Genomic DNA, 17,773 nt, shown 5'->3' with positions numbered 1-17,773 from the left:
CTTGGAAGTACAACTACTAGCAAGACTGCTAGGCCGTAACTCTTATCCATAATGTCATAAAAACACACTGAGCAAAGCAATAAACAGAACTGAATAGCAAATAAATCAACTCATTAAATATATAAAGATATAATAACTCTCAGTCACACAAAGTCTGACGCTCTTTTATAACTTTATTCTGACCTGAACACATTAATTAATGTATATACTATCGCCATCTGTTTTTAGTTGGGACGTCACTTCCTCATTGTCTCGAGACGCATTCAAGGACACTCCGATAATCACAACAATAATCTTAATTATGCGCATATGTGTGGTCTAAATAAACAGAAAGACAAAAAAAAACAACAAGTGGATATTGTTATCACTCACTAACGTAACTCTTACTGCGGAAGTACAATTTAATGCATTTAATAATGCTTGGAAATCGCCAAAAATACATCAAAACACAAAACTTGATTTCAACTTGGTGTCCTTAACTCTTCATGGCTCATAATAACACGTTAAAGTGTAATTCAAATGTTGTGATGCTATTTAAGAGACTGGTGTCAAGCAAATAGATTTCCAGTGTGCTAGCTTAGTTAGAATGTTGTATTCTCGTGTTAAACGATGGCAAAGTAAAGCTACTTACCATTGACAGAGGTCTTCAAGTAACGTCTTTTCTAGAGAAACTTCCGACTGGGGGTTCCAACACATATGGAACATATGTTAAAAGCAGACATTTTTTTAAATAAATCGTCGTTTATTATCAACTCCTATACCGTTTATCAACTCAAATAAAGTTGGATTCGCAGCTAGCTGCTCAAACCGGAAGTCTTTTTCAGCAAGAGAAGTGTGACCAATCACAGAGAAGAGGGCGTGCCAGGAGGCGGGTCATGGGTGGAATAAATTAAAACAGACCGTTTTCTCAAGAAACATGAAATCCAAAAAAAAATACAGCCGAATAGGTGCAGATTCTGGAAGAACTAGAAAGCTTTCTGTGCTGGTTATTGCGTCCACAATTCCATACAAAAGGACTGAAAAGTGAGCATAATAGTTCCCTTTTAATATTTTTTTCTTTATTCTTAATTACTAGTAAAAATTTAGTAAAGTAAAGTAAAGTTTTTTAAAGTTTTTTAAGGTAAAAATTACTTAAAATTGTTCAATTTTTTTATGTTGTTGTTTGCTTTTTGTTAGTTTTCTTGTTCAATTCTGAAAATGTGGTCCACCAAACATTCATTCATTTTCTACAACTTATACTCACGAGGGTCGCGGGGGTGCTGGAGCCTATCCCAGCTGTCTTTGGGCGAGAGGCGGGGTACACCCTGTACACCCTGGTGGCTAGCCAATCACAGCGCACATATAGACAAACAACCATTCACACTCACATTCATACCTATGGACAATTTGGAGTGGCTAAATAACCTAGCATGTTTTTTGGAATGTGGGAGGAAACCGGAGTACCCGGAGAAAACCCACGCATGCACGGGGAGAACATGCACAAGACTCCACACAAAGATGGCCGAGGGTGGAATTGAACCCAGGTTTCCTGGCTGTGAGGTCTAGGCGCTAACCACTCTTCCGCCGTGCAGCCGATATATTGGTATATGTTTGTAGTTATAACTTGGGAGTGTTAAGTTGCTGTGTGATGAGTTTAGTGATCGCACTAAATAATAATGTTACACAGAGATGCCCGACGGTGGAATCGAACCCCCGGTTTCCTAGCTGTGAGGTCTGTGCGCTAACCACTCCACTACCGTGCAGCCGATATATTGGTATATGTTTGTATATTTTTTTGTTATAACTTAGGAGTGTTAAGTTGCTGTGTGATGAGTTTAGTGACCGCACTAAATAATAATGTTACACAGAGATGCCCGACGGTGGAATTGAACCCCGGTTTCCTAGCTGTGAGGTCTGCGCGCTAACCACTCGACCGCCGTGCAGCCGATATATTGGTATATGTTTGTATATTTTTGTAGTTATAACTTGGGAGTGTTAAGTTGCTGTGTGATGAGTTTAGTGATCGCACTAAATAATAATGTTACACAGAGATGCCCGACGGTGGAATCGAACCCCGGTTTCCTAGCTGTGAGGTCTGTGCGCTAACCACTCCCCTGCCGTGCAGCCGATATATTGGTATATGTTTGTATATTTTTTTAGTTATAACTTGGGAGTGTTAAGTTGCTGTGTGATGAGTTTAGTGATCGCACTAATTAATAATGTTACACAGAGATGCCCGACGGTGGAATTGAACCCCGGTTTCCTAGCCGTGAGGTCTGCGCGCTAACCACTCGAACGCCGTGCAGCTGATATATTGGTATATGTTTGTATATTTATTAGTTATAACTTGGGAGTGTTAAGTTGCTGTGTGATGAGTTTAGTGATCGCACTAAATAATAATGTTACACAGAGATGCCCGACGGTGGAATTGAACCCCGGTTTCCTAGCCGTGAGGTCTGGGCGCTAATCACTCGACCGCCGTGCAGCCGATATATTGGTATATGTTTGTATTTTTTTTGTTAGAACTTGGGAGTGTTAAGTTGCTGTGTGATGAGTTTAGTGATCGCACTAAATAATAATGTTACACAGAGATGCCCGACGGTGGAATCGAACCCCGGTTTCCTAGCTGTGAGGTCTGTGCGCTAGCCACTCGACCGCCGTGCAGCCGATATATTGGTATATATTTGTATTTTTTTTTGTTATAACTTAGGAGTGTTAAGTTGCTGTGTGATGAGTTTAGTGATCGCCCAAATTAATAATGTTACACAGAGATGCCCGACGGTGGAATCGAACCCCCGGTTTCCTAGCTGTGAGGTCTGTGCGCTAGCCACTCGACCGCCGTGCAGCCGATATATTGGTATATGTTTGTATAATTTTTTTTGTTATAACTTGGGAGTGTTAAGTTGCTGTGTGATGAGTTTAGTGATCGCACTAAATAATAATGTTACACAGAGATGCCCGACGGTGGAATCGAACCCCCGGTTTCCTAGCTGTGAGGTCTGCGCGCTAACCACTCGACCGCCATGCAGCCGATATATTGGTATATGTTTGTATTTTTTTGTTAGAACTTGGGAGTGTTAAGTTGCTGTGTGATGAGTTTAGTGATCGCACTAAATAATAATGTTACATAGAGATGCCCGACGATGGAATTGAACCCCGGTTTCCTAGCTGTGAGGTCTGTGCGCTAACCACTCCACTGCCGTGCAGCCGATATATTGGTATATGTTTGTATATTTTTTTAGTTATAACTTGGGAGTGTTAAGTTGCTGTGTGATGAGTTTAGTGATCCCACAAAATAATAATGTTACACAGAGATGCCCGACAGTGGAATCGAACCCCGGTTTCCTAGCCGTGAGGTCTGCGCGCTAACCACTCGACCGCCGTGCAGCCGATATGCTGGTATATGTTTGTATAATTTTTTAGTTATAACTTGGGAGTGTTAAGTTGCTGTGTGATGAGTTTAGTGATCACACAAAATAATAATGTTACACAGAGATGCCCGACGCTGGAATCGAACCCCCGGTTTCCTAGCAGTGAGGTCTTCTCGCTAACCAACACGACCACAACTTAGCTGAATAGCCTTGTTGTGTATTTTTTTTTCTTCCCTTAGTTTCAAGAAGCTGATCCGAGGTCAGTTTGGCCTTCAGTTTGGCTTCACATGGATCATAAACAGTTGAGTGTTTGCTCTTTTTTGAGTCGTGTCGCATTTAAAGGCCACAATTGAGGATCAGTGAAGCACAGATGCCGGGAATTGAGCCGCCGACTTCAAAGAATAGGACACACACACACACATATACACACATACACATACACGCTCCCGGGAGCCGTGGAAACCAATAAAGGAAGGACATGTCGTACGTCTCAATCACGCAGCTGCTCCTCTTCCTCTCGTCAAAAGAGTGTAATCAGTCGGTCCGTGTGCTGATTGTATTGCGTACCTTTGTGTTAGCCGTTCATTACCGGGCTGGATAATGACAGCGGAACGTCTTGCTAATGGATCGCTATTGGTCTCCAAAGGGCGGAGCGTGGAGACAAGATAAAAAGATAAAGAGTATGATTGCGGAGTAGAGCGAAGATGGTGTCCGGCGGCATGGAAATGTCGGCCCAAGCTGGCTGGCTGGGCTCCATGTCCGATTGTGAGGGCAGCTGTGGCGGGTAAAGCCCCCCCTAAAGCGGGGTGGCGTCGCTCAGCCCGAGCAGCTGCCGTTGTGAAGTGTCACTCCACATCCACACAGAACGCGGCGGCAGTCAAACCGGGCTTGACCAGGAAGGGGCTGCGATTCAAGCGTGGCGACAAAAAGGCAGCCCGGCCAGCCTGTTGGCACGCTGAAGGCTGCCAGCACTTTTCCAGGAGGATGAGGAAGGTGGGAGGCTGACAGAGACAAATGATAGCAAATAGCGGAGCGCCGGCCAAAGGATGCAGCTGCCGGCTATCAAAAGGCGTCACAATTAGCATGACTGCCGGCGTCAGAAACTTTTCCGTTTGGATGTGAGCGTGGATGAATGAGTTTATTTTTTGCTTGGAATCTTCATAAAGCACCTAAACCAGAGTTCACACAAGTAATAAACTTTCGGAAAAGCTGTGAAGAACAGGAATTTGGTAATGGTAAAAATTCATTTAGGAATATTAAAAGTTGCTTTTTCCACTTTTCTGACCTATAAATGTAGTTAGAATATTATATTCTCGTGTTAAACAATGCCAAAGTTTCACATAATTTTGGAAGTGAACCCTGAAAGAAGTTTGGGATGGCTCGAAACGCTCAGTTTTAAAAGGCGTGGTAAAAACTGCCCCTTTGTGATGTCACAGATGGACCACGTCCTTATATGGGAAATGTCTGTAAACAGAACAAGTGCTCCTCTGTTTACTTGCTAGCAAAGCCACATTTGTATCCAATTCCTAAAGACGCCATCATCAAGCTCAAGTGGTTGGAGGGCCGACTGTTGACGGCATTTCACACTGGACTGTTTTGTGAACACGGGCTAGTATGTAGCTGGACTAGCCGATACCTTTACAACGTTACTTACAACAGTAAGTAACAATTTATCAGTGTCCTAACTGTGTTTATTTTGTGTAAGTCGTGGAGAAAAAGCGCTTGTATACAAAGAGCGGGGTTAGCTAATAGCCCTTTTCCCACCACAATTAGTAGCCGCTAAAAGGCTAAAGCTACTTACTATTGAAAGGCGTCTTGAAGTAACCGCTTTCCTTGAAAAACATAGGACTGTCCAGTCTCTACTTCTGGATCGTTAATCGGGATCCAATGCCGACATCCAAAGCCGACATTTTAAAAAGATAAATCGACGTTTATTATCAACTTCTATACCGTTCTTAGCTAGCGGCACAAACTAGAACTCCAATTATGTACTCGCTATTGTGACCAACCATGTGCCTGGAGGCGGGCCGTGGGTGGAATACATTAAAACCGACTGTTTTCGTGGGAACCACAAAATCCAAAGAAATACATCCGAATAGGTGCAGATTCTGGAAGGACTACTATTATCAAAAAGCAGAAAAATTAGCAAAATAGGTCCCCTTTAAGGGTCCCATACTACAGTTTGGTACTACTGTCCTACACTATGGTCCTATACTCCAGTCGAATAGCATTGTTCACTACTACTACCTTGTACTACGGTCCAATATTACTGTCCTCCAATATACTACCTACTGTATTATGGTCCTGTACTACCATCCAATAATATGGTCTTATACGACTGCCTGATACTTCTGTCCTATACTACAGTCCAATACTACGATCCTATACGACTGCCTGATACTTCTGTCCTATACTACAGTCCAATACTACGATCCTATACTACTGCCTGATACTTCTGTCCTATACTACAGTCCAATACCGCAAGACAATATTACGGTCCTATGCCACTGTCCTGTACTACAGTCCCACAATGAACTACTGTCTTGTACTATTGTCCTGTCCTATATTACAGCCCCCTATACTAAGGTCTGATATTACTATCCTGTACTACAGACCGGTCCTACTATGTAGTCCTACTAGTACAGAGACAGTAGACTAGAGGTACATTTGTGTACTATAATGTGGAAAAGTGCGACAAATATAAAGATTGTCTCTACAGTGATAGTAATAGATATCTTATCTGATATCTTTATTGATTATTGATGTCTTTGAGGTATTTCTTTTTTGTAGAGGATGGGGGTGCAGTAAAGCCAATGAGGTGAAAAGACGAGGTTTTTCCTTGATGAAAGGACTTCCTCTCTCTCTCGGCAGCAGGCGGTTCATTGCCAGCCTGAGATGTGATTAGGTGAAGTGCTGATTAAATGAGAGGACCAAAAACATGTTTCTGTCCGATCCCAATCAGCCGCACTGATGATAAAGACAATTACTTCAACAAGCACACGGCAACAATTTCACAAATGGAAGAAAAGTACTTTCAGGCTTCATTGTTGCTGATTGAAACAAATAGACAAAAAAATAAACTTCACTCTTCTACTTTGTGTACATATAACCATATTTAAAAAAAAAAATAAAAAATATAACATGAATTGTGTTATGAAATTGAAACGGTCTTTTGCTGACATCTAGCGTTGACATGTAACATTGCAATGTACAAATGTACTGTAACACTCTACGCTCAGCCATTTTTATTAAGGTCTAAAAGAACAATACTTCCTAACAAGGGCTACTGTCACTTCCTGTCCGTCCCCCCTTTTCCTTCCCAACCCCGGAACTTATCTCTCCATTGAAACACATGCGCAAATACAACACATAAACACATAACACATGTGTCAAATGTCAGTATTTTCAGCCCCAAACCTTAGTAAGAAGCGGCTTGACTTCCACGGAGAAAGAAACACGGTTGCCTGCTGCTTCCAGACAACTTTATTTTAAGACTACTTCGGCAACGAGAGCACAGCGCACACACACACATACAAGATTCCCGCACTTCCTGGTTCAAAGGTCACATTGGACCCGCCCCACGTAGGTGACCAAACATATGCCTGCAACAAAATAATACCCCGAACGGTCATTACAGTAAAAAAAAAAACATTTAGCACGATTTAAGTGTTTTCTATATATTTGTAATAAATAAATACAACCACACCGCATAATATTTCTCTTGTTTATTATCAGCAATTGGTCAAATACATATAAACAAAGAGTAGGAAAAGAGTTCAGAGTTCATCACATTTAGAATATCCACTTTCACTCCATTTTTTTGGGTCCCTTTTTGTTTTTTTTTTCAGTAAAAAAAAAGAGAAAAAGAATATGGTACATTAATAATACATTTAAAAAGCATTTTCCCTCTATTTACAAGTCATATTGAAGGAAATATAAATAAAACATTCCGTGAACAGAAAAATCAGGCAGTGATATGATGTTTTGGTACTGATGATAAATACATTGTGTACTTTCGAGCTTATATTTTCATATGCGGTAATTTCTCTTGAGTAACTACTGCAAAATTATTTTATTTTCAACTCCATTTTGGACCCGAGTTCGATTCCACCCTTGACTTGATTATTTATTGTATGGATGCAGGGTTTATACTTTACATAAACCTTGCTTATGGCTATTAATTGGTGCCAGACCCGACTGTGATAAGTGAATTTCCACAAAGTAGGAAAACTGTTTCAAAAAATGTTTTTTTAATCATCATTAGAGTCCTAAAGTGGTTAGCCCGCAGGCTTCACAGCTAGGAGACCAGAGTTCGATTCCACCCTCAAATTAATTATTTATTGTATGGATGCAGGGTTTATACGTTACATAAACCTTGTTTACGGTTTTTAAATGGTTCCAGAAAATATTTTTTTTATTATCATCATTAGAGTCCTCAAGTGGTTAGCACGCAGGCCTCACAGCTAGGAGACCCGAGTTCAATTCCACCCTCGATCATCTCTGTGTGGAGTTTGCATGTAGCCAATTAACCTAGCATGTTTTTGGAATGTGGGAGAAAACCCACACATGCACGGGGAGAACATGCAAACTCCATGCAGGGATGGCCGAGGCTGGAATTGAACTCGGGTCTCCTAGCTGTGAGGTCTGCATGCTAACCACCTGAGGACTCTAATGATAAAAAAAACATTTTTAGAAACAGTTTTCAATGCTCTAACTATCCTACTTTGTGGAAATTCACTTATCACAGTCGGGTCTGGAACCATTTAAAAACCATAAACAAGGTTTATGTAACGTATAAACCCTGCATCCATACAATAAATAATGAAGTCGAGGGTGGAATCAAACTCGGGTCTCCTCGCTGTGAGGCCTGTGTGCTAACCACTTGCGGACTCTAATGATGATAATAAAAAAAAAAATTTCTGGAACCATTTAAAAACCATAAACAAGGTTTATGTAACGTATAAACCCTGCATCCATACAATAAATAATTAAGTCGAGGGTGGAATCGAACTCGGGTCCCCCCCGCTGTGAGGCCTGCGTGCTAACCACTTGAGGACTCTAATGATGATAATAAAAAAAAACATTTTTCAGCTCTAACTATTCTACTTTGTGGAAATTCACTTATCACAGTCGGGTCTGGCACCATTTAAAAACCATAAGCAAGGTTTATGTAACGTATAAATGCTGCATCCATACAATAAATAATTAAGTCGAGGGTGGAATCGAACCCGGGTCTCTAATTATGATAATAAAAAAAACATTTTTGAAACAGTTTTCAATGTTCAAATTATCCAAATTCACTTATCACAGTCGGGTCTGGCACCATTTAAAAACCATAAGCAAGGTTTATGTAACGTATAAATGCTGCATCCATACAATAAATAATTAAGTCGAGGGTGGAATCGAACTCGGGTCTCTAATGATGATAATAAAAAAAACATTTTTGAAACAGTTTTCAATGTTCTAATTATCCAAATTCACTTATCACAGTCGGGTCTGGCACCATTTAAAAACCATAAGCAAGGTTTATGTAACGTATAAACCCTGCATCTATACAATAAATAATTAAGTCGAGGGTGGAATCGAACCCGGGTCTCTAATGATGATAATAAAAAAAACATTTTTGAAACAGTTTTCAATGTTCTAATTATCCAAATTCACTTATCACAGTCGGGTCTGGCACCATTTAAAAACCATAAGCAAGGTTTATGTAACGTATAAACCCTGCATCCATACAATATGACGGATGAATGAATGAATCTGGTTCAATTAAAGGCAATGCATTGTGGTAATGAGTATATGGGCCAAAAAAAAAAAAAATACTTCCATGAGGGCAACAGAAGTTATGAAGCATAATAAAAAATATCCTACCTCCAGAGGAAGTAAGACGGAAATCGAAGGTAATAACACGCCCTCATTCATTTTTGAGTCGCCCTTGTCAACCGCCCATCCCGACGCGCCCCCCCAGCGGTTTCCGTCACATTCTTCTACAAAAGTACAAATCTTCAACAGCTTGAGAAGAGCGTCTGTACAAGTTGACAGAGAAAAAAAAAAACAAAACATATTTACACTAATACCGTCATATCACATACTGTATAAGACGCAATGGGAGTGGGAGATCAGTCTGCAAGCAAGTCACTCCATTGGCGGCCATCTTTGTTTGAGACTCAGGAAGCCAGACATGAGTACAACACGCTGCACTAATATAGTGCAAAATGATGCAAGGAACAAAACAAAGGCAAAAAATAGTAATTTATCATAAATAAAATACAAAATAAATAAAGCCAATAAATAAATGACCCAACCAATGTGTTAGCGGGTAGCTCGGAGTAAAATAGCATATAGAATTAAAGGCATATAAAAGTTATGAAGGCTCTTGTGAAACAAAATATTACAGATATAAAAATGCAGTGGAACCTTGGTTTTCGTAGGATTTATTGATTTATTTATTTCCGACAAAGTAGTCTCGTATCAAAACAACTCGAATAATTTCTTCCTCGTAAATAACTGATAGCTTCAAAATTAGCTATTAGCCAATGTTGATAAAGAATGTGAGAAAGTACTTCATTCATTAATCAGTATGAAGATATTTTGTGTTATAATAGGATTTTATTATAACATTTCAGTAAATTATGTTTTTTTGTTTTGGGGGTTTTGTGACCCCTCTTTCAATGTGGGATGTAAGCTGCCAAAAGTACCTCACATCATTTATGGTTTAGAACTCTTTTAAATGTAGAAGACTAAAGCCAGCGAGCCCTCTTCTTTTGTCATAATTATTATTATTTTTGTCTGAATGAATAATAATAACAAATATTGAAAACCGAGGCTCCAGTGTAAAAGAAAAAGGCTGCTATGAGAATGTATTGTGATTGTTGATGTTGTGACCGAGGTTGTCTGCAGATCCGCATGGTTGTCAACACGTCTACATGTCGGCGTCTCCGTCGTAGGCCAACGTCAGGGGCTTGAGCCTGTTGTTCATCTGTCGCCGTTGGGGCTTCTTTGGCTTTTTGCTGCACGACAAACAAAGAAAAAGACGAATATGATTTAAATCAACGATTCTAAGTTTATTCGTTCGTTCATTTATTCATTTTCTACCGCGTGGGGGCGCTGGAGCCTATCCCAGCTGTCTTTGGGGCGAGAGGCGGGGTACACCCTGGACTGGTGGCCAGCCAATCACAGGGCACATATAGACAAACAACCATTCACACTCACATTCATACCTATGGACAATTTGGAGTGGCTAATTAACCTAGCATGTTTTTGGGGAGAACATGCTAACTCCACAACGAGAATCGAACCCACGTCTTCCCGATCTCCTAACTGTGCGGCCTACATGCTAACCATTCGGCATGTTTGGGGCATGTTTGTGTATTTGTTTATACACCTTTTGAGTATTAAGTTGCAGTGTGATGAATCGAGTGCTGTTTGTTCTCAGTAAGACATTCACACTCACATTCATACCTATGGACAATTTGGAGTGGCTAATTAACCTAGCATGTTTTTGGAATGTGGGAGGAAAACTGGAGTACCCGGAGAAAACCCACGCATGCACGGGGAGAACATGCAAACTCCACACAGTGATGGACGAGGATGGAATTGAACCCTGGTCTCCGAGCTGTGAGATCTGCGCGCTAACCACTCGACTGCCGTGCAGCCGATATATTGGTATATGTTTGTATATTTTTTAGTTATAACTTGGGAGTGTTAAGTTGCTGTGTGATGAATTTAGGGATCACACCACCCATGGCATAATCTTTGTGCAGGGTCGTGGGGGGGTGCTGGAGTCCTAACTGTGTGGCCTACATGCTAACCATTCTGCATGTTCGGGGTATGTTTGTATATTTGTTTATACACCTTTTGAGTATTAAGTTGCAGTGTGATGAATCGAGTGCTGTTAGCAAAGTGTTTGTTCTCAGTAAGACATTCACACTCACATTCATACCTATGGACAATTTGGAGTGGCTAATTAACCTAGCATGTTTTTGGAATGTGGGAGGAAACCGGAGTACCCGGAGAAAACCCACGCATGCACGGGGAGAACATGCAAACTCCACACAGAGATGGCCGTGGGTGGAATTGAACCCTGGTCTCCTAGCTGTGAGGTTATCAGTTATCAGTGAAATCATCTCGATGATGAACGCTTACCTCCAGGATGAGATTTGAAGTGAAAAGACTAAACGGGCATGACAGGTCATTTGGGCACACGAGATTAAGACGGAGAAGAGGGGCTAAGTGATGAGTGTTTCAAAGTGAGGTGGGGGCTGCTGTGAGGGTGGAGGTGGGGGCTGCTGTGGGGGTGGAGGGGGCCGCTGCTGCTGCTGCTGCTGGACTTGGCTGAGCTGCAGCAACTCTTGTTTTTCTAGTTTCTGGCAGGCGGGGCAGATGTAAGACACCGTGTAGCTCTTTGGCTCCATCCAGCAAAGCCCATCTTCATGGGACTTGGAGTTTGGCTCAGGGCAAAGACAACAACCACAATGACTGAGCAGAGAATGTGAGGAGAAGAAGAATGGGGGGAAAGAAAGATGGGAAGGGGGGGGGGGGGTGAAGATGGAGAAAGAACACAAAAGATGAGAGGATGAAATGATGATGGAAAAAGCAAACAAAAGTCAAACAAAAAAAGTGGACATTGACGTCATGGAGTCCAAATCTGTGCACAACATGAACTGCAAAGCACGCTGGGACGCCGGTTGCCAGCATGACTTGCGGCACCTTTTTGGAAATAGTTGGTGAAATCCCTCCCCACTTCGCTACTTCAATATATCACGATTTTTTTTTGCACAATATTTAAAAAATACATAATTAGGTAGAAAAAAACATACATAAGTCGCACAAGGCCAAAAATGCATAATTAGGTTAAAAAAAACATACATAAGTCGCACCGGAGTATAAGTAGCACAAGGCCAAAAATGCATAATTAGGTAAAAAAAACATACATAAGTCGCACTGGAGTATAAGTTGCACATGGCCAAAAATGCATAATTAGGTAGAAAAAAATATACATAAGTCACACAGTCGCACATATAAGTCGCACAAGGCCAAAAATGCATAAGTAAGTAAAAAAAAACATACATAAGTCGCATTGGAGTATAAGTTGCACAAGGCCAAAAATGCATAATTATGTTAAAAAAAACATACATAAGTCGCACTGGAGTATAAGTCGCACAAGGCCAAAAATGCATAATTTGGTAGAAAAAAAACATACATAAGTCACACTGGAGTATAAGTCGCACAAGGCCAAAAAGGCATACTTAGGTTAAAAAAACATACATAAGTCGCACTGGAGTATAAGTCGCACAAGGCCAAAAATGCATAATTTGGTAGAAAAAAAACATACATAAGTCACACTGGAGTATAAGTCGCACAAGGCCAAAAAGGCATACTTAGGTTAAAAAAACATACATAAGTCACACTGGAGTATAAGTCGCACAAGGCCAAAAATGCATAATTACCTAGAAAAAAAAACATACATAAGTCACACTGAAGTATAAGTCGCACAAGGCCAAAAAGGCATACTTAGGTTAAAAAAAACATACATAAGTCGCACTGGAGTATAAGTCGCAAAAGGCCAAAAATGCATAATTAGGTAGAAAAAAACATACATAAGTCACACTGGAGTATGAGTCGTACAAGGCCAAAAAGGCATAATTACCTAGAAAAAAAAACATACATAAGTCACACTGAAGTATAAGTCGCACAAGGCCAAAAAGGCATACTTAGGTTAAAAAAAACATACATAAGTCGCACTGGAGTATAAGTCGCAAAAGGCCAAAAATGCATAATTAGGTAGAAAAAAACATACATAAGTCACACTGGAGTATGAGTCGTACAAGGCCAAAAAGGCATAATTCGGTAAAAAAAACAAAAAACATACATAAGTCACACTGGAGTATAAGTAGCACAAGGCCAAAAATGCATAATTAGGTAGAAAAAAACATACATAAGTCACACTGGAGTATGAGTCGTACAAGGCCAAAAAGGCATAATTCGGTAAAAAAAACAAAAAACATACATAAGTCACACTGGAGTATGAGTCGTACAAGGCCAAAAAGGCATAATTACCTAGAAAAAAAAACATACATAAGTCACACTGAAGTATAAGTCGCACAAGGCCAAAAAGGCATACTTAGGTTAAAAAAAACATACATAAGTCGCACTGGAGTATAAGTCGCAAAAGGCCAAAAATGCATAATTAGGTAGAAAAAAACATACATAAGTCACACTGGAGTATGAGTCGTACAAGGCCAAAAAGGCATAATTCGGTAAAAAAAACAAAAAACATACATAAGTCACACTGGAGTATAAGTAGCACAAGGCCAAAAATGCATAATTAGGTAGAAAAAAACATACATAAGTCACACTGGAGTATGAGTCGTACAAGGCCAAAAAGGCATAATTCGGTAAAAAAAACAAAAAACATACATAAGTCACACTGGAGTATAAGTAGCACAAGGCCAAAAATGCATAATTAGGTAGAAAAAAAACCAATCAATGTGTTAGTGTGTAGCTTGGCGTGTTGACTATATTGTGACGTCCAGGTCAAAATGTGAAATGGAACGAAAGAGGACAGAACACGAACACACAGGCATAGGAATGTACATTACCATGCTAAGTACGTCATTGAGATGATGAAGACCAGCAGGACAAAGACTCCTGCTGCTACGCCGTAAACCCACGTCTTCAGCTTGCCATCTGCAACACAAACAACATGAAAATGTCGACTCAATATTGGACACACAATTCAGGAATTTTTATTCAATTACATTTTCTGGTTAAATTCACAAGGGGGAAAATTCTATCATAAAATTCAGTCTAAAAAAACTTCAGTGATAAAGAAAAAAAAATACTTTCATAGGTGCAGTACAGTGTATTTTTGCGTCAACATATTTCTTACCACAAGAGGGCAGCAAAGATCCATGTTAGTTACTTGGGAAATAACCCTAAAATCTTGGTGTCCAAACCTTTTTTCCAGCAACATTTTCCACACAGTGAAAAATAAAAAGGAAGCAACTTTTATATTATTATGTAAAGCAACACATGTAGATATGCCAATAACTTATATTTCAAGAAAAAATATACAGGTGAAAAAAAAACGATTATAGGTGTCAACTTCCCTTTTTGTCCCATTTTAGCTGTTGTTTTTTTCCCCCAAACATTTCAACTTTATTCTGAAATAATCTTTGAAAAATGTATTTTCAGCATAATAAAAATAAAAATAAAATAAAATAAAATAAAATAAAATAAAATAAAATAAAATAAAATAAAATAAAATAAAATAAAATAAAATAAAATAAAATAAAATAAAATAAAAGCAAAAGTAAAAGCAAAAGTAAAAATAAAAAAACAAATAAATTAAAATAAATAATAATAATAATAATTAATAATAAAAAATAAAATAATAATAATAATAATAATATTAAAATAAAAACTGTTTCCTGAACCATATTTCCAAAAATTACTTCATTAGTTTGGATTGTTTGTCGTACTACAACTTGAAAAAAACTTGAATATTTCAACTACTAATTGATGTTATTTTTCCTCATAATATTACAATGTTATTCTCGTAAATTAAAAAAAATATTTTGTTAGATAAAAATGTTTTTCTTATTATTTTGACTACATTTTTTTTCCTGTTTTTTTACTTTTGTGCCATGGGCCAATAAAAAAAACCTACCATGCCCTACAAATGGTCCTGGGGCCGTACTTTGGACATCCCATTGTATACTCATCGTGCGTGCATACCTGGCCCAAATGGCTGCAGAAACCAGGTACGTCCCACTCTACCCGGCGGGCTGACTGCCGGCTGGGTGGGGTTGAAGGCTCGGATGGTCTTGACATCTGCTTTGTTGTCTCCGGTGGTGGGGATCTCCAGCACCGGGATGACCGTGCACTGGTCCAGCACGCCGTCAGAGGTCATGACTTCTGTGTAGCCCTCCTCGCAGCCGCAGACGCCCGCCTGACACAAACAGGAAGTTCAATATACAACCGTAGACCGCCGCGCTCAGGAACATCACACTCACCTCTGTACAAAAGGAACGAGGCTTGGTGCAGGCCGGGTCACATGATCTGTCGGCTAATGGTTGTGTCGTTGTCGGGCAACCGCCTGTCATTGGAAAGGTCAGAGGTTAGGATGCAACATCCAAAATAAACCAAGAAAAGATGGACACATACATTTCCCTGAAATGATAATATTTATCTGCCCAATAGGATAATTAAAAATGGTTAGCATGTCAGCTAACACAGCCAAGTGGTTCTGTGGTTCTTTCTATTTCTCTGAATAGACTAAATCAGGGGTCTCAAACACGCGGCCCGCGGGCCAAATGTGGCCCGCAGGATACGAGTTTGAGGCCCCCGCCTTAATGTTAGTTTGATATGGATGCTGTATGGTATCATGTACCCAGAAAAAATGATTACGTTTGATTCATGTTCATGTTAAAGGTTAAATAACTGTTAATAGTTATCCTCCCTATCCGTGTGGAAGTGGTAAGTTTTTGGTTATTTAAGTTTAAAGGAAATAACTTGAAGGCTACCGTTTAGGTCGCTAGCTCTCTAGTTTGCGAGTTAGCATGTGTCTCAAGACCCTGCAGTTGCGCAATATGTTGTAAATAAAAAGAGTATAAATGTGACTATAGTCGTGTTTTATCATGTCTACAGGGCTCTAATAATGCTTTGTTCATTTTAATCTGAAAAAAATCATTTGTCTACCCACCAACTATATGTGGTTTCTTAAGTTTTTATTATTATTATTATTATATTTATTTATTACTGATTGATTTTCTTTATTCTTGATTTGTTTATTTATTTTTCATCTTATTTTGTGCAGAAAAATAAAAAGTAAGATATTTGAGAACAGTGGAATGTTTTATCAGAACTTTTATTGTAGAAAATTGGAACCAAAGCGAAGTTTTTTTAATTTTTTTGTTTTTAATAAATGCGTTTTTTTTTGTTTTTTTTTGGAAAACCTGATGTGGCCCAGTCTCACCCAGACCCGAGCTCCAGTGGCCCCCAAGTAAATTGAGTTTGAGACCCCTGGACTAAATTAAAAAAAATAATAATAAAAATAATGACTCCTACATAATCCACTAATCATCATTACTTAGGTTTGTTGTTATTTTTAATGCCGTTTTACGATTGTCCGGTATTGGATCAATAACTCACCCGTGACGTTCAAGCCATCTGAGCGTTGGCACCATACTCGGCGTGATGAGCCTCTCCATGGTCCACTTTTCCACTGGTATTCTAAACACTGTCCCTCTGTGGGAAAAAAAACAATATTTAGGTGACTACGGTATACGGTAATCCCTCGTTTATCACTGTAAATTAGTGTGTTTTTTCTTATGATATGATGACTTTGGGGCTGCATGGCGGTCGAGTGGTTAGCGAGGAGACCAGGGTTCAATTCCAAACTCGGTTATCTCTGAGTGGAGTTTGCATGTTCTCCCTGTGCATGCATGGGTTTTCTTTTCCGGGTACTCCGGTTTCCTCCCACATTCCAAAAACATGCTAGGTTAATTAGCCACTCCAAATTGTCCATAGGTATTAATGTGAATGTCTTACTGAGAACAAACACTTTGCTAACAGCACTCGATTCATCACACTGCAACTTAATACTCAAAAGGTGTATAAACAATACTAATACTAATACTAATTTATACTGATACTAAAATACTAAAACTAAAATACTAATTTCGCAAGGGGGCGGCACAGCTAGGAGACCAGGGTTCAATTCCACCCTTGGCCATCTCTGTGTGGAGTTTGCATGTTCTACTTTATTTTTTTTTCTTCCTTTGTGAAAGCCCTTTCTTTATTATTAAATACAGTAAAGTCTCGTTATATCGATATCGGTTATATCGAAGTACTGCTTATTACAATACTATTTTCATTTCCTGGCAAATTTCTAGTCTTTTATGATATAATTAGCTCCGTTAATACGATACCCGGTTATTATGATAATCCGGTTACTACGATGCCCTTTTCATCTCCCGCCAGCCAATTTGGTCTGCTTATATCGATACAAAAGCAGCTTAAATCAATCTTTGCTTAAGGATTTCAATACCAAAAAAGAACACGGTGAACGGCTGCTTCCAGTCAACTTTATTTTTCACACTTCCACCACCAGAGCACAGCACACACACCGATTCCCGCACTTCCTGGTTCACAGGTCATGCTCAACCCGCCCCACATAGCTGGCCAAACACATGCCTGCAACAGAAGAACCAACTGACATAGCATACACACCTATTCCAACGAAGACACAAGCGTACAAATACATGTATTTAATTGTGTTGTATTCAGATATCTTTTTATCGCCTGCAATAATCACTGTTTTTCATATGTACATGCTGGCGTTCGTGGTTTCTCTCGTGTGTATAGAACAATGTTGAGTGCATTATTGCCCACTTTTAATGCAGTTCGGCGCAGGATCG

At 39.6% G+C, this 17,773-nt stretch overlaps 1 protein-coding gene across 1 annotated transcript in view; it reads right to left on the bottom strand.

The window, feature by feature from the left end:
* Window positions 1-8,606: 8,606 nt before the first annotated feature.
* The window catches only part of thsd7aa (thrombospondin, type I, domain containing 7Aa), a 78,769-nt gene continuing 69,602 nt past the window's right edge, over window positions 8,607-17,773 (bottom strand). The window contains exons 24-28 of the mRNA XM_058046785.2: window positions 16,506-16,601; window positions 15,368-15,450; window positions 15,090-15,303; window positions 13,952-14,039; window positions 8,607-10,360 (exon numbers count right to left, since the gene is read on the bottom strand). Of these exons, the coding sequence (XP_057902768.2) occupies window positions 10,273-10,360; window positions 13,952-14,039; window positions 15,090-15,303; window positions 15,368-15,450; window positions 16,506-16,601 (569 nt within the window). The 3' untranslated portion in view covers window positions 8,607-10,272. The remainder of the gene's footprint in view (window positions 10,361-13,951; window positions 14,040-15,089; window positions 15,304-15,367; window positions 15,451-16,505; window positions 16,602-17,773) is intronic.

Source organism: Doryrhamphus excisus, linkage group LG7 (assembly GCF_037039965.1).
Source record: "Doryrhamphus excisus strain RoL-2023G ecotype Guam linkage group LG7, RoL_Dexc_Guam_v1.1, whole genome shotgun sequence".
Lineage (NCBI taxonomy): Eukaryota > Metazoa > Chordata > Actinopteri > Syngnathiformes > Syngnathidae > Doryrhamphus > Doryrhamphus excisus.
Note: the sequence above shows the minus strand (reverse complement) of the source record. Positions and strands in the feature narration are given on the sequence as shown.